The sequence below is a fragment of the Manacus candei genome, unplaced genomic scaffold, assembly GCF_025592945.1.
Source record: "Manacus candei isolate 608988 ecotype Guabito, Panama unplaced genomic scaffold, ASM2559294v1 h1tg000018l, whole genome shotgun sequence".
Classification (NCBI taxonomy): Eukaryota; Metazoa; Chordata; class Aves; order Passeriformes; family Pipridae; genus Manacus; species Manacus candei.
In genome coordinates this window covers 10,358,759-10,382,553 of record NW_026138066.1, presented here as the reverse complement: position 1 = coordinate 10,382,553, position 23,795 = coordinate 10,358,759, and the positions used below count along the sequence as shown (strand labels likewise).

At 41.8% G+C, this 23,795-nt stretch overlaps 1 protein-coding gene across 1 annotated transcript in view; it reads right to left on the bottom strand.

The window, feature by feature from the left end:
• Positions 1-527: 527 nt before the first annotated feature.
• NUAK1 (NUAK family kinase 1) overlaps positions 528-23,795 on the bottom strand; it is a 48,363-nt gene continuing 25,095 nt past the window's right edge. Inside the window, exons 3-7 of the mRNA XM_051784373.1 lie at positions 14,457-14,608; positions 13,083-13,148; positions 6,133-6,252; positions 5,692-5,824; positions 528-4,628 (exon numbers count right to left, since the gene is read on the bottom strand). Of these exons, the coding sequence (XP_051640333.1) occupies positions 3,475-4,628; positions 5,692-5,824; positions 6,133-6,252; positions 13,083-13,148; positions 14,457-14,608 (1,625 nt within the window). The 3' untranslated portion in view covers positions 528-3,474. The remainder of the gene's footprint in view (positions 4,629-5,691; positions 5,825-6,132; positions 6,253-13,082; positions 13,149-14,456; positions 14,609-23,795) is intronic.

Here is a 23,795-nt window from a genome sequence, read left to right as displayed (position 1 = left end):
TCAAAGCCATCTGAGTGAAATCAACTCACATTTGACAGCAGCGGATGGCCATCAGGTTTTTTTGCTCAAATAATTGCTCCAAACCCCTAAATTTTACCTACAGGTACATTGTCAATAAACTGTCCCCTCTTCCCAATAGAGGAAAAAGGACCATGACCGTCTGTCTCCGGGCTACAAATGAGTTATGCTGTGTCTGCTCAGCCAGCCAGCTCTGCCTCACCTACAGCACACCTGGCCCGCAAACCTCATTTATCTCAAACAGAAAAACCCCAGTCAGCTATTCTCCACCAAACATTTCCACAGCTGAAAGCTCTGGGTGCTTTGTAGTGCCAAACACTTCGTAGCACGGGAGTGTCTGTGGCCACCCACATTATATTCAAATGTACAAACGAGCCAAGAAGCTTTGCATAAACAACTTGGTACAAAGTGCTGAGATGCTGCTGTATTTCTGCATGACAAGTTCATTACCATTTGGCATTGGCTTATGCTGATGTACAATAAAAAAGAAAAGGGAGAGAGAGAGACTCTTCACAGTTACATTAACTTCATTTTATTTAATAAAAAACAGTATCAGATTAAAAATACAAACACTTTGGGTGATTATCCAGCGTTTTTCCCTGTGTGCCTCATAGAGCTCAAACCAACCAAGGATTGGGAGAAAAAAACAAAAAACCCAAAAAATAACACCAAACAATTTTGGCCGGAGCTGTAAAATAATGTTGCACCAATTAAATTACACCAAATATATTATTATACCTTTGAAATGGCTTTCAGACCAATAAATAAAAAAAAAACAAATTCAAATAAAAAAGTCGACTTTGTATTACAAAAAAATTAAATAAGAATCACAACACTAATAATAACAATGTGCAGTCAAGTTTTTTTTTTTCTTCTCTTCTAGGAATGATAACATGCCAGTAAACATGTAACATGCCAGTAACATGCCAGTAAATCCCTACATAACATTTCCAGTTTGGCAGCAAGCAGTCACTCACTCATTCACATTTGTACACAAGGAAGCAGGCCTGGGCAAAAGCCTCGGGAGATAGGAGCCTTTGGGGTGCTCCTCACTTCCCTGCCATGGCTCGCTGAGTTCCCTTCCCTTCATCCTGAAACCTCTATCAATCCATTCAAGGTTTAGTGCCACACGTGCAGGGAAGGTGTCAATCAGCGTAACCCCACCGAAGTGATGCTCCAGCATGTCAGCAGGACAGCGCTAATTCACACCAGCTAAGGATGTAGCTCTTACACTCCAGGGCACGGGTTAAAAGCCATGGCTGCAAGGCACATCCACCCTTGTTTCAGAAAGGCCATGGAGACTATGTTGAGTTGTTTTAAAATGCACCACAGCAAACCTGTTAACTCGATACACTGCAAAATGGGCTGTTGGTTTGGGATGGGCTAAAAGAGCACATGCAGGGCTTGTGAGAGAAGTTGAGATGTCTGACTATCATACAGAGAGGTACACATCTGCAGAGAAGTGACTTGCAGTTGCCCTTCCTAGGCAAACAACAGTGAGCCAGATTTCACTTGACTGCTTGAGAGCATGTCTCTCAGAGATTTCATGGTATTGATGCCATTTATTTCAGAGCCAAATTTGGTCCAGTATAAGGAAATAAGTAATAAGTAAAGGTTCTGCACAGAGGCAGATTAACTGATTTAGGAAACTCAAGTTGGTTCACCTTTATGCTAGGCAGCCCAGTTGATTTTTAGGAGGAACCACCAGACTTAATACCATGATACACTGAATAAGGAATCTGCAAGTGAAATAGCTTCCTGCCTCAGATGCCAATGATTTATGGAGTTATCTCCAATTCCCAAGGAATCCCCAGAGAAACTCTATTCCGTTTCTGCACCACCTCTAGGATTTGGGACACAGTGGGTCAAATTCTGCTTTCAGTTCCAGTTTCAGGGCAGGAGTGAGACCAGAACTTGCCCCATGCTCCTCTGCTCTGGGTATGCATGTAGATGCAAGTTTTGCAGCTGTGGATCATTTGACAGCATAGGCTGAAACCTGTGATTTAATCACACCAGTGCACCTCCAAGAAAGCCAGGGGCTATGTGCTCACGGAAATGAGACTGAAATGGGCCTGAATATTCCAGTTTGCCCAGGCCTGTCAAACACACAGTGCCTTTCTGACATAGGCTTACATTCAGGTAATCCAGTAGACCCATGTGGTACCTTTATGGGAGTTGAAGCCTTCGGTCTGGATAGTTGGATATCTGAGAACACAAACACATATCCTTTTTTTTTTTTCAAACTGGTGTCATTGCACACTCAGTACCAGCTACACTAGGATAGAAGCAGGTCTGCTAACTCTGTTATTAAACCTAACGTTATCATTTCATCGCTCAATTCTTTCTGCTCCATTACCACCTACCTAAAAACATTTTCATACGGAGAAAGGCATCTTCCCACTAACTTTCTGACCTCTATCTGTTTCCTACATGCTACAACCTTTTCCTTACCTAACATTCAGGTCACAAACTACCTGTCACTCCCAAATACTACAAGTTAGCAGCAAGGTGGCACCATTTGCTGACAGTGACTGAACTCTAGACTGGAGGGTCAGCTAACTGTTGAGACCCTTTGTCAGATCCATCTTTATCTGGGCATTCATCTGGCTGGCAGTTTTGAAAGAGTCACAAGTGGAACACATGGGCTGAAATGCCTTAGAAGGTCATTTAGCTGCTGATAACATCCCTTCCTTCCAGATCCCTTTATTGTTTCTGTGGCTCTCTTTTTGCTAGTAGGAGCAGTAGTTGGAAACAATTTTAGAACTTTCTGCTCACTGAAGAGCAATGGCTTCGGACCCTGTGGGAGAGTCCAGATCTGAATGTCTGCTCCATCACTTGTCCACAAAGACCTCATGGGGTGTTTTTCTGGGGCAAGTCTCTCAGATTATCTGTCCCAGAACATGTTCAGAACCTCTCAGGTCACTCTGGTGGAAGGGACCATGGTGACTACCTAGCCTGGCCTGCTGCATAATGCAAGCCAAAGATCCCCACTGTGCAATAACTGTATTCAGATTAATAACTTCAGGGGGAAATAAAAGCCTCTCTTTCTAAAAGGCATCCAAATCGGACTTGAAGAATTCAGCTCATCTCTTGATAAAGCTTAACTGATATTAATTAGAAACATCTCAAAACATGTATCCCTCACTTCCAGTTTTAATTCTGTCTGACTTAGAGCCATCAAATCTTGATGCTTTTGCCAGCTAGTTCCTGATGTGCTTTCCTCACAGACACAAAGACCAAAGGTTTTTCTCTGGTCAGGTAGGTAATATTTTGAGGGCACAAGATTAGAGAAGTGTGAGATGGCTTTGGGGCTACTTTACTAGGAGTTCAGCTAAGTAGGTACAGTCAGCACCTCTGAAGCAAAACCTACCATTGTCAGCAAATCAGTGACCTGGCTTACTCCATCATAAAGGTACACAGAAAACCTCCCTTCCCTCCTTTTCCATCTTCCCTCCACTAGTTGAGCTTGTTGCAGATCTCTAGGGCTTTCTTGTAGACCTGAGTCACATCATCCATGTCTGTGAGAAGAGAAAAACTGCTGTCCCCCAGACGGTTACGATAACGCTTTAGATACTGTGGCCGTGGGCGGTTCTGAAGTCCTTCGAAGTCTTGGATCTGGAGGAAATTTTCAGCAGAGACACAGCTCCGTATTCTCTGTCTGTTTGGCCTGTTCTCTTGCAAATCCAGCAAATCAAATGAGTCACTGGACAAAATACTGTCATCACTAATCACGCTGGAAGGGCGACTGTAACTTCGAGGTAATGCATCTCCAGGCAGGATCGTTTCTTCCATGGCCTCCAGCGTTGGTGTCTCAGGGCTAATCAAAGTAGATTCAGTGCTGCTGGGAGAATACTTGCTGTTGTGTTTCAAAATGCCCTTACGCCTGCAGGAATGGCTGTAAGACCCATTTCTGGATGGCTCTGTGACCCCTGGAGAAGTGTCACTATTTACCGTCTCATCATTATTGTCCAAGAGTTCAGAAGATTCGCTTCGTTCTGGAGAGGAGTAATAGCCAGACTCCCTCTGCTGAGTCTTCTTTAAGATTCCTTTTTTTGGCATGAGTGAAGACTGCTTAGTGCCATATTTGCCAGCTACCTCTACCTCCACAACACTTTTAATGGCTACGCCAGTCCTACACAACTCTTGCTCCAGCTTAAAAGCAGAGGGTAACACTGGGCTGACCACTCCTTCAATGAAACCTGCACTGTGAGATCGATGCTCACTGTTGCTCCTTTTCTTCAGGATGCCTTTGGGTCTCTTGGAAGTGGGTTTGGTTGCATTTTCAGCTCCTCCTTCCTGGATGGACTGTGCAATGTCATTTTCCTTTTTTGATTTTTTCAGAGATCTTTGTCTCTCTAGTGTGACTTCAGGACCTTTGGGCTTAGAAAGGCACTTCATTTTGGTATCAGTCTCTGGTTGGAGGCCAGTAGAACGATGATGCCAATCAATGAATCTTGCCAGCAATGGGGACTCAGAGTCCCTCATGGCATCACAGTCACAAACACTACTCTTGTAGCCCCAGTTAACCCACCAGTGGTTGGCAATGTCTTCAATGGTTGCCCGGCGTTCAGGGTTCACCATCAGCATCCATCTGATAAGACCACGAGCATCTATGGATGAAGAATGGCATACAAAATTTTCAGAACATGAGCATTGCTAGCTTTGTCAGTTTAAACTGGAAGTGTGAAGCCAATCAAATGCGCAAAAATAACGCCCTTTACAACAGGAGAAGTGAAAGAGGGCAAGGCTTTGTCCATCAATCAATGACAGAAAGTGCATTTGAGTATTACTTCTCATCAGAAGAATATGATTCACTCTGAGAAATGTACACTGGGCTATCAAATAAATTAGTATTTGTACTGTATTAGAAAGTGAATAGCTCCATATTACTGAAGGAAGTCACCAACCAATTGACACTAATAATAACAAAACTTAGAGAAAAACAAAGGTGAATTGGGATATTTGCTTTTTTATTTATTTTTCCATTAACAGTGTAGTCTTCTGTGTATTTTAAGGGTTTATTTTCATACAGAGAGCAAGAAGACATAAAACTGAAAGGGACAGCAAACAACTGATATAAGATAAATATTAATTTAAATATAATGTATACATAGATATTTAAGGCCGGAAGGAATCATTATAATCAATGACCCAGACTTAGTTGATGCTTTTCTGTCAGGTGACTGCTTAATGTGTTATCCTCTAAGTAGAAGTCAATGCAAACATAGTGGCATTAATTCAGATTTTGGCCTGCCTTCTTGAATAGGAGACTGTGTTGCTCTGACCATTCATCATCTCTCTGCTGTGATATACCACAGTGTAGTTAGAGGATTGATCTGTACTAGTATGTTGCATCAGTTTAAAGCTTCTCTGAACAATTCCACTTGCAATAGTTAACAGACCTTTCACTGTCACACATCTAGTTAAAAGAGCCTGCTACAGCTTCCCCAAGGGAACAAAATCTATCTGCTACAAAATTGTAATTTCAAAAGGGCTTTTGGTAAATGCTGTATCCAGATGGGCATTTACAGTACATGAAGTCAGTAGAGGATGAGATTTTTTTTTTTCTGCATCATTCTAATATGACACCAAAACATGTTGGAAGGGACCAGGCAAACTCTCCATCCTGAACTCCTGTCAGCTCAGGACACGGCCCTCCCTCCTTTTACATACCTGAGGTCTGTGTTGGCTCACGATATTCTCCACTGCTGATCTGCCTGATGAGATTTTTGTGATCGAAGCCATCAAAGGGCATCGTTCCATAAACCAGAGTGTAAAGCAATACACCAAGGGCCCAGCTGTCAACCTGAAATACAGACACAACACGTGTGAAGCCCAGGGAAGCTGATCCCTGCCCTTCTCCCTGCCATTAGCACCACAAGAGCAGCGTCATGTCCAGCTGCACCTGCTGGTGGGCAAACTGGTATCTAACACCTCACTACCCACTCACAGGCAAAGCAAACAAAAGCAAACTAAGGCAGCTTAAGAACTTTAAATATGGGACAGACCCGAGCGAACTCACACATACAATAACATTTGCAGTAAGACTAACCCTCAAGAACATTATCATCAAAGACATCCCCATACCAGCACAGAAAAGCTGACCCTTCTTACCTCTGGGCCTCTGTAAGGTCGTCCATTAACTATTTCAGGGGAAGCATATAGTGGGCTTCCACAAAAGGTCTGCAGAAACTTGTCTTTATGATAAAGGTTGGAGAGTCCAAAATCAGCAATCTGCAAATAGAATTGCAAAAGGCCTCTGTAGTAATAATTATATCTTAAAGAAACAAAAAAATCCTTTTCCAGGAAAGACTTAGCTATATTTGACTCTGCTGTAGTCCAGGGATCTTGATGTGGATAATCTCTCAGGTTCCCTGGCCAACCCATTATTCTATAATTTTTTGACTTTCCTCTCTACAGACCTTTCAGAGAAGAAAGATTCACAGATTAAATCCTCCCAGTCAGGGACAAGGATGCTTTGGTACCATTTACAGACAGGTCACCAACTGACTGTAACCATCAGTCAGTAATTTTATCCTGGATGAACTGCATATGCTTGCAAAAACAATTTCATACTGTGAGGCACTGGGCCTGCTGTCCACTGATTGCTTTTCATCTTGTTTAATCATTAATACCAAAGGAAAGCAAATAGAAAGTACCACCCTTCTTATCACACACACACAAGCCAGAAGTCAAGACCTTTAAACTCAACAGGAGGAGTGAGGCAGGAATGTTGCAGGAAACTAAGCCTTACAGAAGAAAGTAATTTTTGAAATCATCTGGAACATAGCTATGCTTGAATGAGATAGAAAGTGAGGCAGTTGCTAACTCTTCCAGATTCAGGGACACCAGGCTGAGGAAGCTGAGCTGTTAAGCCCATGAGATGTCTATCACGAGGTAATAAACACAAGTCTGATTCCTCACTGGAAACAATGGGCCCAAATCTGGTTTTCCCAACACAAACAAAACTTCCCTTGAGACTATTGGGAATTTTGCCCACGTAGGAATTGCAGGATCAGGTCCAAATATTTTGTTTACTTCAATTCTCTGTTCTTGTTCTTACAAAACAAAGGCTGAGGATAGCAACACTGAATACTCCCACAACCTTTGCATTTTCTTTGTTTCTCTAGCACAAGGCAACACATCTCATTTTTTTACTTGTTTAAAACCCAAATGCTTCTGCTTTGCAAAGATACCTGCGTTACTGCCCACTATTGACATAAGGCACACATAAAAGACACAAAGCACAGGCATTAAAAAGATATTAGAGCTATAAGAGATAGGAGTTTTGTCTGGGTTTTCTTCACTTTATTCATGTATTTTCTACCAGAAAGAAATTAAATCCCAGGAATTTTCACAAGACAAAAATTCATGGAAACGCAAAGTGAACGGAAAAGAAAAGGATTTACCAGCAGCATCATTCACTTCTGGTTTTCTAGAATGTTCATCATTGGAGCCTCTAATAACTGTTGAATTGCAACATTTAGTGACCTCTCAGGAGAGGTAAAGTCTTTGTCTCTACTATCTAAACTTCTACAGCTACACTGAAACATGACATAGTCAAGACCAAAACAGAAACCTATATACACTTCATAAGCAGATACATATATAGCTGTTAGATACTGTCATGTTAGAAATATAAACTTTTTTTTAAAACATCATTTTCACACAAATTTTAAAGTCACAGGTCAGATACAAGATTTCACGCTTTACCATCGCCTATTTTGATGTTCTGCTTGTGCAGGTGTTTCACCAACAATTTGGACTCATCCTGCTCAAAGAGCAGCTGATTCCTGTTCATTAATGTTAATTCATCTCACTATGAGAGATTGAATTCATAGATTGAATTCACTCAGTCCCTCCAACAGTGTATTATCAACCCTCAGCAGAAAATTCAACCCTTAAATAAATGCGGTTTGTAAAATCTTCATTGTATGGCTGGAATGTCATTGAAAACAGCTGGTGTACAATTGCAGTCTGCAAACATATTCTCATGGCTCAGATTGCACTTAATTGCCCTGAATTCCACTTTCTTATCAAGTCACCCTGCCTGGCTTGCAGGAAGTTGGTTTTAAGCCTTATGAAGTGTGCCCTGTCAATCAGGGGAAGAATGGGATCATTTCAGTGTTAAAAATTCGTGCTGGTCATTGATTTTATTTTAGTTCAGGATGCAGCTAAGACAAGGACAAACACTGCACAGTGTGATTCCTTATGAAAATACATTCCCTTAACACCATGGAATGTATAAAATGCATGTGGATGTCCACAAATATATATATATAGGGATATGCATACCATTGTTCACTCTAAGAAACTCAGACTTGGGCATTCATGTTTTCATTTTGACCATTCAGGAAAAGAGTATTTATGTTACAGTCCACTCCCATACTCACAGACTGATGTTTATCAGCTTTTCCCATTAAAACTGTCATGCCCCCCAAAACAAGATTAATAGAAGCCAACATTACTTCATGTTCTTGGCACGTAAATGGAACTAAGGCATCAAGTCAAAAAAACTTCCTAAATTAGGAGGAGCCGGGAAGTAGAGTTTTATTCCCCTCACTTCAGCAGTGTATGTTTCATATTTACTGTTAGCTGTGATAAACCAGATGTAATTTATTGTTGAAGTGTGGAATACAAATTCCACAAAGTTCACACTCATGGAAATTGTCAGTTCTGTCCCACTTAAAAATCTGTCTTTCTGTACTGCAGATAGAGAAATAATTAGGTCTCTTAAAGCACATGAAATGTATGTGCAGTCGGTGAGACTTCCGGCAAGGTAAATCCCAATTACATACACTTACTCTGTATATACGAAACCCTCATGGGTTTTTAGTGGTTAGTCTGATTGGTGTCCCCTTACCAGCCCAAGAGAAGGTGCAGTTAGTAGGATTATGTTACTATTATACTTGCATTTTTCTCTCCTTCTATCACTTTGGGGTTGATCATATGGTTTACGTCAACCTCTGCTAGACGTCTCTTTTAGGTGCAATTCCCAGCCCAGGAGCCGCCACAGCCCTACTGTGAACAAGGAGGCCCCTCCATCGAGCCAGGCTTCGTGACAGAGGTGTCCCTGGGGGCAGCCTATGGCATGGGGGAGGAACACACTATTTGGATAGTCCAGCAAGAGGCATTAACTCCCCACCTGCCACACCAGACAGCAGTTGCTCTCCACCTCCTTGCATGCAGTTTTGGAGATTTAGGCACTGGGGAGAACTGCAGTGCTTGGGGACATATGGTTCTTATCAGACTAAACTGCAGGAGCTATGGGCAAATGGAGGCAGCTACATACTTGCCCCGCTGCTATTTCTTCTAGTAAATCCATAGCTGCAATAAATCAAAAACTAGCATGCTTCATCCTTTCAAAACTAATGAAGAGAAGGCACCACCAGAAGGCTTTTTTAAAGACCACCGAAGGCAAATGCTGAAGCCATCGTGAATCTCTTCCCACAAAGGGCAGCTTTTTCAATGCTTTGGAACTGCCTTAGCCCTCCTGCCTGTCTGACCCTGTCCACCTCCAGCTGTGTGAGGATGATGAACGATTACACCCTCTTGATGGGATGACAATGCCAGTGAGAGGCTGCTCTGCCACTGCATGGCAGGGGCAGCAGCTGTACCCACCCCAGGAACCCAGGATGAGCAGAGGGGGCAGCTCCAAGCTGCCTACAGCTGTAGGGTGGAAGTCACCAAGTGCAGGCAGCTGAAAGGAGTAAATTTTAAGGTGGTGATGTTACCATCTGGCACATGAATGTGGCAGAGCTTGTACATGCTCCAGAAACCCTTTGCCATGTTATTTCTGTAAAGAACATGGCACCATGACAACAAGGTAAGAAAGCAAATAACGCTCCTCTGGCCTGGGAGGCTGCAGTGTCTTAGTAAGATTTAGCTCTAAGACTCTGCCCCACTGTTGACCTCCACAGACAGGCTAGATCCCAGGAGAAACACTCACGCTCTGAGTTTCTGCTACATAGTTGGGTGTGCATCTGGGGAGCAAGGCAAGGTATTGTGGGATTAATTGGCTGGATGAACTTCACGTATGCCATAGATATGCATGTGTGTTCAGTCTCACAAGTGTTTAAAACTTCTTTTATTCACTTATGCTTGCTGCATTTAGGGGATTTATGTAATAGTTTGCAGGAAATAGTACCACATACACCAAGTCCCTGAAAAACCTAACTCTTCAAAATGTGTAATTTTTTGTCAGCTTCCACACACTGGTGTTTCCTAATTGCTGTACTCTAACACATGACTGTTTCCAGAGACTTTTACTCACCATGTAACTCTTAAAAATAAAAAAAAGCTGATTATGTCTCCATACACTCCTTATTGACCTTCACTTAATTAGCTAAAACTTAAGAATGCTTTCCAAGTTAGTATTATGTAAAATGGCTTGGGGCCCTTTCAGGTCAGATAATAATTTCTAATGGATTACTTGTCCTCTTTATTTCCTGTTTTAAAAGTATTGTTTAAGCTGCTTTACAGGGATGTATTTTTACAACATCTTATTTTTTCTTCACATTACTATTACATGTTTTTGGAAATCATAATGTATAGATCACTGGCTTCTTCAAAATCATGTATTTAATTGCACATTGTATCCAAGAATAAAGGGATTCCTTTAATTTTCTTATTTTTTAAATCAAACTGCCAATTTTGTATCTGTTTGTAATCCACTGAATGAAATATAAATACTAGGAAAGTATAGATAAGACTATCACTCCATTTCCAGAAAATGCCTTCCACTGAGTATTTGAAGCCATCAGTCAATACCAAACCCCAATTTTTTTTTTCTGCCTGAATAAAACACATACGAATATTCTCAGAACGAGGACCTGATAAATTTACTCCTAATAAATAATTTACAGTTCCATATGTGTTTCCTTGGCGACGGTTACTGTTTAGTGAAACAAAAAAAATGTGGGAAGTAAAATTCTGTGCAAGTAACATAGAAACCACAGTAACATATTCAAAGCTTCAGAACCAGGGAAATAGTGGCAGTATGCTTAACACTGAGTATTCAGCGCTGACCTTAGCCACAAGGTGTAAAAAAACAGAACATGGAGAAAAAGGAAAACCACACCAAAAGCCACCTCCTGAAACAATCAAAATTCAAACACTACTGATCGTAAAATGTATGAAATATCTACAAGTTCAGTCTGTTTTTCAGTTTCATGAGATCCTTTGCAAATATAGGTAGTAGGGGACAGCAAGGAAGCTTGCAGCCACTTGCCCATGCCTGCTCAGAGGCCTTAAGACTGAAGAGAAGTACCTGAGGAAAGTAACTGGAAATAGGCAAAATACCTACACGGCAGCTTAAACACAGCACAAGTCAGGAAAGGGAAACCCTCAACAAAAAAAGGTCCAAATGATAGGAAGGTATGTGGGGAGGTACAGATACATGAACCTCTCCCACAGCAGTGCCACTCACTACGGCAACTGGAATGTGTCTGTGGTTCTGAAGCCTCTGGATCAGCTCCATGGTCTGAATTGAACACAAAGCTACCTGTCCTTGCTCTGTCCTCCTGTTCTACCAACAGGAGGATTAGACTCCCATAAGGAAGAGAGAGGCGGGAGTGGAGCCTTCCAACAAAGCTGAGCTCCCCAGAGGTTTGGGGAAGTGATTGGTTTTGCATATGAGGACCACAGTGCAGACATCCAGCCCACGGCAGCTAGCGAATTCCTCAAATTCCTCTTTTCTCTCAAGAATTCTCTGATTAGCTGGGAAGATAGTTTAGCGTGCAATGTGGAAAGAAAGGTCATCCTGCCTGCGGAAGTCTGATTCGTATACAATGTCCCAGAAAGGCTACTTCTCATTTTCAGCGCTGCTGAGAACAGCTCTGGCTGCTGCAGCCAGTGTCCCTGTAGGAACAGGAGTGGGGAGGTTTGCTCTGACACTGGATGCTAACGGCAAAACGTCCAAATATTGCATTGGATGGGCCTTCTGTAAAAGCCTATTTTTGGAAACCACATATTTATGTGCCTTTAATCCACTAGTTGATCCAAGTTAGCTTCTGTCATCAGCATTACACAGATGGCAGCTACCACATGTTACTTTCCATTTCCATTCCACATCAGCTTAAAATGAAGACAGTCTCTCCAGCATGGAGTGCAGAAGGCAGTGCGTGCAGCCCGTGGCTTTGAGGGTAGACAAAAGGAAGACTCAGGCTATTTAGGTATTTGGCTATGCAAGTAGCTCCTTCATTGCATTTTTAATTAAACAAGGATGCTCAAGCATCAGCAGAAACTCTTCTGGCTTTCATCCCTCTTCTTGTTTGCCCATAGATGAGCCCAACCAGCCATCCTTACATCCAGCTACCCAGGGAGGAACAAAGTTGAAAGCGAAACAGGTTCAGTCACCTGGAAATTACACTTATTTTATATAGGAATATATATAGGATATATATAGGGAATTACACTGGAAAAGAAATGTCTGTATTATTTAACTTAATGATACAGCTATAAAAAATAAAAGAAAAAGATGGGGAAAAAAAGTTATTCCCATGCTTTCACTGGGGAGAAATGACATGGAAATGACATCACTGACATCACTATCCAAAGTATACGTTTGTGTCTGAAGTTCCAAGGCCATTTCCTAATGAAGCACATGTGCTTTACTAGGTTTATTTTGAAACTCTATTTGCTTATTTTCCAGTCATGATCAAAAGAACATTCTGTGTAGTGTTCTGTAGGAGGCACTTGAACCCTGTAGACCAGAACAGTTTTTTCCTACCCTGAGAAGCAGCCAGCAATAATATAATTTGTACAATAAACCTGACTGCACGAAATGCTCAGTGTTTTCTACCAGTAAATAGATGCTGCATTGGGAATCGTGGCACTTGCATGGCAAGACAGGGCCTTCTCCCCCAAAGTATGCAAAACTTCATTTAGTGTGTATTACTGGTAATCAATGGCGTCTTCCTTCCCCAACCTCCAAACTTCTGAGCCTCTTGCCAGATGCTGTTGCTTAGTAGCTGTTGCCATAACACTAGCTCTTCTAATACCTTGGATAAAAATGTTAAAAAACATGCAAAACCATTCTGAGAAACAGAGAAAAAGAATCCTACCTTAATATTAAAATTGTCATCAAGAAGGATGTTTTCCAATTTTAGGTCCCTGTGGACAACACCGTTCTGAAACAAGAAAGAAAAAAATGGAAGAGAACATGAGAAAATACTGGGAAAATTAAAGGTGAGCTGGCAGGGTGGTCTTTGCATCTACATTTCAGGGCTGATTTCACTGTCATAACACTCCTGGCCCAGTGACTAGTGACAGGCTCTATATTAGTCACTTGGTGTGTGGTTATGGGAAGGATGACTGGAATCTGTCCTCCCACAAAGACTCTAAAACAGCAGGGAGGGCGGGGGGTGGAGGGCAAGGGGGTGTCTTTTCGGAACTTAGTTTCATCCTGGATCCTGCCCCCACTGCGTGAAAGCAATATATACTTCCCAGGCACCAGAAAAAAATATCTGCCAATGACGTTAGTGCCTACGAAAGCCCTCATTCCTCCAGTGCGCAGCCATGTGGATTGGAGGAGTTAAAATCCTGAAGGACTGGAAACGTTAGAGATGGAAGCAAACAAGCTGGCTTTAAATCAGAGTCTTCTTTAAAGAAATTTAGCAAAATCAACTGCACCAGGAATGGCACTGCAGCTTTTCAGCACTGCGCAGTGAGGACTTTGAAAACCCCCCCTGTTTATCAGAATTCAAGTAGAGATTTAAGTGTTAAAGAATTCAAATTAAAAAATTGTGTTAGGTGCTCATTGTATTTAGCTTCATACAAGTTTTGGCTCTATGAGGTTGGTTCATAAGCAGGGCTAGAAAGTCCATGATGACAGCCAGTCAGCTACCTTGGGTTTAATTGCTTAAACTGTCATTCCAAGTGGGTACCATGATGGATAAGGTCATTTGCAAATGGTATCTTTCTACATCATCTCCACTACATTTGAAAAAATTACTTTTATCTATCCAGAATGAGTAAATGCTAAAGCTCATACGTGAACTTCATACCTTTCTCTTGGCTTTTTCTTTCATATACTGTATCTTCTATTCTAAAGTTGTTCATTAGTATATTCACATTGCAAACTATCATTTGTTTGAGTGCATTAATACAAATGCTGTAGAAGTTATATGGGATGCCTTCTCTAGCTCATGCTGGAATTTTTGTTTTTTAATGTCAGGAGAACCATTTCAAAGGCAAAAATGCTATGTAGGGCTAAAGTAAGGGAGTGGCTGGTATCTGCCATAACACAGGAAAACATCATTAGTCTTCAAAAACAGGCACTAGTTCAGTGTTGCACTTTTAATGAAGATCTCCTGCTGTACTGATAAAATCACATGCTCTGATACTTAATAATGAATGTTGTTGACTCAGACATGCTTTGAAATATGTCAGTAATCAGCCTTCAAATAGCATTTTTTAATATTAAATCCTTTGCTCACCTTGTGGCAGTAATGTACAGCAGAGACTATTTGTCGAAAGAAGTGTCTTGTCTCTCTTTCACTTAATCGCCGCCTCTCACTGATGTAATCATACAACTCTCCTTTACTTGCATACTCCATGATGATCACAATCTTATCTTTATTTTCAAACACTGTACAGAATAAAAGAAAAGAAAAAAACACCACAGTTGATCCAACATTTGAAAACTGACACTTTAAAGAGTGAAGACGACTCGGGATGTCTGAACACATCCTTCATCACCACTGAAGCCTGGAAATACGTACCTATCCCACTGCAAAAAGCAAGTTCCAAAGCTACTTTCTACCAGAGGAAGTTTACATCATCTCAGACCAAGAGAAGAAGTTGAGGCTGTCTTCACTTTGATATGGCTACACGAAGGAAGCTCTTTGCCTCAACAATATGGGGTCAAAGGGTGGCAAAGTCAACTTGATCCTAGTGAGGTAGGTAGATACTTGTGCCAGTGACACCTGAATACTAGCTCCTGCTCCAACAGGGACTTCCTCTTACCAGTAGCCCTCTTGAAGCCATAGAACAGAAGCAAACTGGAGCCCTCACATCATTTGGAAAGGGTTAATAGAAGGTATAATAAATTCTTGTCTTCTATGACTGTTTGATACAGGATTGCCATTTGGCTTACAATTGCTGTTGGCTGGCCTTCACCTACCATCAAAATCCAACAAGTGAACTCATACACATGTCCTCTTCCACACCAGTGCTGTGCAACAGCACGGTTGGCATGGACGCTTGAGCTAGCTGTGGCTGCAACATCACCAGAGCTGTACAGCTCTTCTCAGTATGGCTCTGTGCCCTACCTCATGTACCCAACTCATCCTCAAGCTTACTTATCTCCTGCCACCACTTCATGTCCCACTGCACGCCTCAGATGGCACGCTGTAATCCTCTGTCACTCGTGCAGAGCCGGCAGCAGTGCACGACTCCGACGTAAGCAGTGCAAGGAAAATTCGTCTAATACACATCATGACCTGAGTCTTCTTTGGGGCTAAGAGTACTCTGTGTCACATGCTGTCAAGGACTTCACTGTGAGTGGCAGATAACTAATACTTAATCTGGTAAAACAGGCTGTTAGTTTGGAATTGCTGTAATGCCCTGGCTGCTACATAGTTCTTCCCTTCTGTCACCGAAAATCCACTGCAACCCACTGGAAACTTCCTGCACCTGCCATAAATAGCCACTGCTAGATGAAAACATGGTAATTTTCCTTTTCTTTTTATCTGTGGCAGCAGCCTGCTGAGGCTAGGTTACACTAGCAGCAAGGCACCTACAAATTAATGAGGTTAAAGGGTTTATTACAAATGGATGCTAGTTTTGACCAGCCCTACTGGAATGATGCCTTCCTATAGCTCTTCAGTAAAGCTCAGCCAGTAGTCCTTAGTGATTTAAAAAAAAAACCAAAATCAACCTTCAGCTTTTGCAGTGAAATGCGAAGCTGCCTCTCTCAACACACAGATTTTTGCTTCTCTTAGGCTTTGTCTCATGTCCTCTCACACCTTGTCACTCAAATCTACAAGCCAAAGCCTTTGCAGTTCCCTCTAACACCCTTGAACCCCAGCCAAGCAGCTCTGATAAAAGGGAGAGCAAACAGCCAGATAAAATTGGCTGCTTACTTGTCTGCTGGCCTCACTGTACCCCGAAGCAGAGGCTCCTGCAAGTGATTACATCCTATGTGCATCCTCATTAGCAATAAACTTCAGAAACTGGACGAGCTGTCTCTGGATGGATTATACATACAGTATCCTCTCCAAGAATGACAGGCTGATATTGTCCGGGAAAAACTGAACGTGCCCCGTGTCATATAGGGAAGTGCTGTGGTGTGTTATCAGTAAAGGGTAATGCACACATTTGTTTCTCTGAGCTTGGAAAGGCTTGTTAGGTATATGTTTGTTTAAGAAGGCAAAAAGAAATGTTTTCAGTAAGCTGAGACAAATCACTAAAAACGCTCTTATTTAAGAGATCTGCTTTAAAACAAACTAACAACACAACAACAACAACAAAAAATCCCCACTCCCCCCCAAAACCCAGCTGATTCCATGAGTTAGGGCTTATTGTATCATGCACATACAAGTGAAGCTGCCACATGGTACTAATGATCTCAGTGCACTTTCATGGGAGTGCACATCCCAAGCAGTTCCAACCGAGGACCACCCTCAGCTATAGGCTCTTCCCACCCCACTCCCCCAGCTGCTGATGCCCTACCAGGTGTTCAGTGCTGCTGATGACAGTAACAGCAGTAACAGCCCTGCCACGATGGAGCATTCTTACAGCCTGTTTTAGTTAAAATTTTGCCTGCATCACTCAGTCATGAGAGCTTTCTCAAATCATCCTTGATGTTCAGAAGTTTTAAATTCCAAAACCTAATTTTTTTGACTCAAATTCACCATATTAATACAAGTCCTAATCCAGATATATTTTCCAACATTTCTAGAGAAATGAGGTGGAAAGCACTTCATTTGGAGGAATGAGCATTTAAAGGCATTTTCCATTTCAAATTTTGTCTTATGCCCTCTAGGAAACTGAGATAATACCTTCAAATTGAATTTAGGAAAGCATAAATCACTGTTCCAAATTTCAAATTTTTGTCATAGAGCCATGCTAGAATAGATGAGAATAGAATCATCTCAGTAACTCATATTCCACTTTCAGTTTACCAGCACACTTGGGACAAATTGGCACATTCTCCTTCATGAGGGAGCATTGTGAGAGGGAAACTATCCTTGAACTTAAATGACATTACAGAGGCCTCCTCACCATCATCATAGCTGAATGATTACAGAATTAAACAGCAATTAATTTCTCTGCCAAGTGGCAGAGATGAATGGGGAGGTATTTTTTCACAACTGCTTCATTTCAGCTCAGAGCATCTCCATCATACCAGCTGAATCTCATGAGAGGGCACACAGCTACTTTCCTGCAGAGAGCGAACTGAACAGCAGACAAAAAAATCTAAGATGAGAGCTGCCACTGAAGGAAGAGGAAGTTGAAAGGCAGTGGAATTTATGTCTATACACACACGTAATCTTAAAGAGGAACTCGGTGGTCAAAACTATCAGGGATGTGACAGAGTGGTATTCTGGCAAGTCTCAGACCATCAGCCAAGAACACCATGAATTTCCACAGTAGTATTTAGGATGTCAGGCAGGTTTCACACAGGCACTTCTGAATTTCCCTTCTGAGCACAGGATGTAGTTTTACAAATCTATGCTCAAGAAAGCCTTGTGGGCAATGGCTGGGGGAAGAGAGTGGGGCATTAATTAAATGCTGGATTGACTTACTGCAAATAATAATGAGGTAATAAATATCCCGCCCTGTTAGCACCTGGGCTGTAACCTACAGGCTGATGACAGACGTATCGTTTCCATATAGGTTCTGGGACTGCATGGTTCACTCTTTGTTTTTGTTGCAGATGATTTATTACCTGCCATCCTACTGCATATTCATTCCAAAGCTCACCCCCACCTAGAAGTGTGCCTGAATCCTGGCTGCACCTACTGCCAACGGAGAAACGTGGCTTTGGCAGGATGCTCCACCCCAGGAACATCCTACAGCGTGTTACTGCTGGGACGGCCGTGTTGTACAAGGCTGCTCCACAACTCTGAGCAAGGTCAAGGGAAGGAGGGAGGTTATATATAAATAAGGTGGGGCTGCTCTAGCTTCTTTCAAACGATCGATACTCTGCAAACAGCTGGCCAAATAAGTGGAGAACTGTCAGTAAGAACTGTCGCTATCAACACCCAGACATGGATAGCAGGAGAGATGGCCTGTCAATCAAAAATCAAGAGATAGGGGTTGCTTAGATACGAGGCATGAGCACCACATATTAGAGGAAACAGCAGCAGGAGAAATGCTTGCTGTGTGTCATTTATTTCTGAGCCACTGTGTTTATTTTCACCACTCTGCAAGCTGAGTTATACTGAGAGAGCTGCAGCAAGGCCTTGATGTGGTGGGAGGGCTGCTGCACTACCTCAGCCATAGTGGTCAAGTGGTATAGGGGAGGGTAGTGGTTGCAAATCGCTAGTATTCCTCTGCAGACACAGCCTGCCAGTTGAAGAATTGACTTCTGAGATGCCTACACTTCCATGTGGCCACAGGGGAGGAAGCAGGGATAGCACTGTGAGAGCACATCAGGAACCAGGAACGGCATGTACCACAAGGTGTGAGGAATGTGATTGTATCCCCAGGAGATGAGCAGAGTACTGTGTTAATGTACTAGGAAACTGGTCACAGCAATGTGAAGAAGCAGAATTTTCCAGTGGGATACAAGCTTGCTTGGGCTTAGTCTGTTCACCCCAAGAGCCTTGGCAACCCAAGCAGCAAAGGGTGCTTAACATGCAGTGGTCAAAGAAAGGTTTCTTACAACTTCTCTAATGTGTTTGTTTGTTTATTTCTTTTTTTAAAATGACAGAAAAAAAGTTCTACACTTCTAGGCTGATAATTGAAGCCAAATCTGCTGGCTTCAGAGCTCATTGAAGAATATAAATGTGAAACTGGGAAAGGACTTCACTTCTCACTATCAAAGACATATCTGAGACAAAGTACATTTTGTAACATCAACAATCTGTCTCTTTCACAGGTTGTTCTACTACAGCAATAATTCTTGGATATAATGTCTCCACTTATTTATATTTAGAGGCTGTTAAATTATGAACTCAGCTCCTATCTACAGCTTCCCATTTTCTGAATAGCGCTGGTTGTGTTGGGATCTCTTGCTCATCAGCACTCTTCTTTTCAACCCTACTGCCAAATTCTTCCCTTTAGCTACACTGAAGTCACCTCCTCTTAAATTCACGGGACATACTCGCTATCCTTCTTAAATGCTAAGATGTGCTTCACCCTAAAATTGTTGAAAGCCCACATGAGCATGGTTGTGCAAACATCGGTCAGAAAGATTCAACGGTACGTTGTGCACTTCTCTATTAGGACAGTTCAATTTGGATTTACTACCAAATTTAAAAAGCAAAACAAAGCAGAAGGCTTTTGCCCTTCCTCCAAGCTTATAGGATACTAAAGTTAGAGCGAGTGCCGACAACGGGGGGGGGTGCATTTCCCCCCCCCCTTAATGGACTACCTCCTCGTGGGCTGATTCCATTTGGTTTACATGTAACCCTGGGGTAAGGATTTTAGTTTGTTAGTTTAAGAGGGGCGGCCAATCTCTTTGCACTGGAACCATTTGAATTCTCCTCATGCCTTTGCTCTCTATCAGAGCAATCTCCTAAATTAGTTCCAGTATGTTGACATTCCTTCCATCTGGTGTCTTTCCATTCAGCGGTATTTTTATTACTCTCCTAACAGCCGCAGACAGAAGTACCTTTCCACTGCTACAAAATGCTCTTTTATTAAAGGTCAGCCAAATCAAAAGAACAAGTGAGTTTGTTTTTAATTTTGGAGATGCAGACTAGAATAACCTTTTCATTCAGAAAAGTCATGTATGACCCAATTACCTCCCTTGTGTAATAAGGCTTGAATTATTCTTCAAAAAGACATGTGAGTACTGAAAACGGTCTTTTACCTTAGAAATTCAGCCTGATGCAACTTCCATGTTCTTGACTGCTTTGAAAGCTTTAGAGCCCCTTGGCATGCTTTTTATTTGGCTTTTTTTTTTGTAGTAGTAGTAGTATTATTTTATTAATAGAGCATACAGCAGCCATGAAAATATCCAAGGTCCAATGAGAAAACCACTTGTATGCATACACATAAATTTACACATATGCTTAATTATACTTGAAGATAGCAAGATGTATAGTAGATGTTTTAATGCTAAGCTTGTATTAAATAATTTTCCTGAATTATGGACTTATTCAGCCAAATTGCACCTCTTTTTAAATTAAAGGAATGTAGTTAAGATCCTGCAATAATATTTTTAAATCAGACAGCATGCTATAATTTACTCCCCAGCGAGAAGATTAAATCAGAATGAGAACCATTATCCTTAGTGAGGTAGTTTCTTAGAGAGCGAGACTGAGGATATGCAGACTGTGATGGTTTACTCTTTAAAAAGGAAGGAAAAGTGACAGTTGCTAATTTGGCCACAATAACATGTTACGCTAATTGTCTTTTGTTTCAGCAAAGAACACAAGAGCTAATTCCCCTTTTTTTAAATTATGATTAAAAGTGTCAAGCAAATATTTACATTGCAGTGGGACGATTGTGTAAATGGGAATATAGAAATAAATTTCATCACTGCTTGCAATCATTTTGACATCTGAATTGGACCTGTCAGTGATCTCCCACATTTGAGTTTATGTCACGTCTGACAAAGCGCAGTTTAGGCAATCACCCTGAATGACAGGAAATTCATAAAGCTGGGGTATGGTAACTAAAGAGTTAAGTTTATTTATTCTTGTTTCATTACTATCGCCAGACACTTGAAATATTACTTTATGTTCTTGGATGTTATCAACTGAAAACAAAGGGAATAAAGCACTCGAAGGTCAAAAGCCTACATAATTAGAGGAAATCAATTAGAAATGTGGTTAAATAGTATCACTGCTGAAGTACTTTCTCTTGGCCAAACAAAAAAAAATAGAATCACTTCAGCTTTCCACCTTCCATCCTTCTTGATTACAGCCCAGTCATCCATGTAATGTTTTAAGGGACTTTTGACTTTTTCAGGTGTTTTGCACACAGAAGGGGTAGGGTCATTAGGCACCAAAGTTTGTTTTGATTATGTCTGAAAGCCGGGAGATAGCAGGGCTGGGATAGAGGCTGGTATTTTCTCCCCAGAACTGTCAGCCTGAGACACATAACCGTCCTGCCCCTGCACAAACCCGACAGGGGCGTGAGCTGCCGCTCCGGTCCCTGGCTGCCTGTCCCTCCAGAGGTGCGTGTTGCAGCCGATGGTGGGGGACACTGGACTGAGCCAGTGCTGCTGCAGGGGATGCAGCTCCTCAGCAATGGTTCATGTCACACACCTTGCCAGCTGCCACCCAGGCAGATTTTTGGCAATGCAGATGTTTTTGCTGATGACACGGTGACTTGACTGACACAATTCAAGGAGCCCCACACTGGAGACAGGCCTATGTGTGTCTGAAACATCAAGTGTGTGTTTATTTTTTCTTGCATGAAATCTGGCACAAAATGTGAGACTGAACAAGTATTTGGCAAGTAAGATGAGTATCCTGGAATATTTTGCCACTGCCATTACACACTGTCAGATCTTCTTCCATTGCCTTTGGGATTTGAAAGTATAGAAGAACTGAACCAGTTTCCTGACTAACCAAAGCATGCAACCTAGCTAAAGCCATTGTGGACTGGCAGACACGTGACAGAGAATCTCTGTGCTTTTTCTTAAGGGTACCAAAAACGCAACCTAAAAATAAAAAAAGTAAGAAGTACATCTTACTCAGGAAATCCATATTTCTTGCCTTGTGGATGCAAAGGGTCCAGCACCATTATAAGCATTCTGGCCCCAACCCAGCCAAGCACTTCAGCACGTGCTTTTCTTCAGTTACTCGTTTACGCTAATGCCATCGTGTTCCCTCGGCACCAAAATGTGACCCTAATATTTATTCATTCTTCAGGGAATATCTTTATTAAACTATTTCTACAATCACGTTAGCTGTTCATTTTTAAGTGCATATAGCAAATGGCCAAGACTTCTCTGTATGCTTATGCTGACCAAGGACAACTTTTTCAGCACAGAAACAGTCATGTAGACAACTGTAGTTCACACTACAAGGACTCAAGAGCTCACTCCTGAATGTAGCAAGCCTAACTTCACCCTCATGATTGGCCTAACATGTGTTTAAATGTTTGCAGAATTGGGTCTGATGTTCTTTCCCTGGTTTAAGTTTTATAAAGTACTGCCAGATGAGATAGATTTTGCACTCAGGCTACCCCTGGAAAAATATGTTAGCTCTTAAAGGCTTTATTATAAAATCCTGGAGTTTTCAAGGCAAGAAAGAAATAGGGCAGGGGAAGGGGGGGTCAGGGGAGAGACAGACAGATGAATGGACAGAGACATTATTCTATAAATTAAAATTTATATGCTGAAATCAGAACACTGCCAGCAAAGCCAGCTTCATGTATCCACTCCCTTTCAAGGAGTTTAAAGTCACTTGAAAGAGCACTTCCCTCACAGCCATACTCAACAGATTGCCAATTACAGTCCTGCTGAGAGAATGGAATTTCTTTGGAGTCACAACGGTACATCTGCCCTCACAGTAAGAGGGAAGGTACACGTCTTTTGATTAGATTACAAAAAAGATCTCTAAACTGGAAAGCTTTGTCTCCACATATTTGAATTAGCTTGGTATCAAAAAAAAAAGATAAGTTTGTGTTTAAATCAAGTTGACAAATTCAGAGGTTAATTGCTCCTAAGCAGGAAGGTCAAAAGGATACCTAAACAGGGATGTTACTTAAAGAAAACATGTTTGTAAATGCAATACAAAGAACTTCCAAAGATATTACAGGAAGATACAGCATTGTCCATGGTAAGTGTATCTGTGCACCTACTGAAAGCGCTGTCAGACTTGCAGTGGCAGTCTGAAAACCTACAGTAACAATCTGTGAGAGAGGAGAAAAATATCTCTGGGGTGGCTTCAATTTAAAAGTTAAGCATCTGATCTAAGTTAGTCAGCTAGACTCCATCTATAATCAACAGGAGCCTCCAATATGTCATTTATCCCACCTATCTGAAAAAACATCTCCCAGGAGGAAGCCAGCATCTGTGAAGACGCTGATCCCTCTTGACTAGAGAGGGACTCTTCAGACTTGTAGCATACACCAACTGCATAAATGATGGATCACTTAAATTTGGCAAGATTAAGCCCATCTCTCAGGATTTACTGACTTCATCATTTTGTGTCAGGGGATAGCAATATTATCACTCTTTATGCATCACTCAAGAGGAACAGCCATGTGTTTAAAATCCAGCTTCAAGAGGCTACAAATACTTCAGTCCTAGATGTAGTCCCTTAACTTCACTACAAGTATCCTTCAGCTTATAATGAAGCATGTATATAAGGATCCCTGAGCTCACATCCTTACCTCTGGGCAGTATGTGACTGGTCCTGTGGGTTCAGTTGCACAACACATCTTCCCAGTGCTACCACATCTAAGTTACAGCATTGGCTGCTAAAGGCCAAGTACTGACTGACTGCTTGGAAAATAAACCATCACCTGACATAGGTGCTCATCCTCCTACAGACAGGATGAACTCTCTATCGTGGAGCTTGACTGGGTCTGCTGCAGAAGCACTGCTCCTCCCTCCCGCAGGGCCAGAGGAGGAAGTTTTGCTCTCACAGAACTTTATTGTCTGCTTCCTAAAAATGCTGTAATCTTTTTAACTTTTACAAATGTTT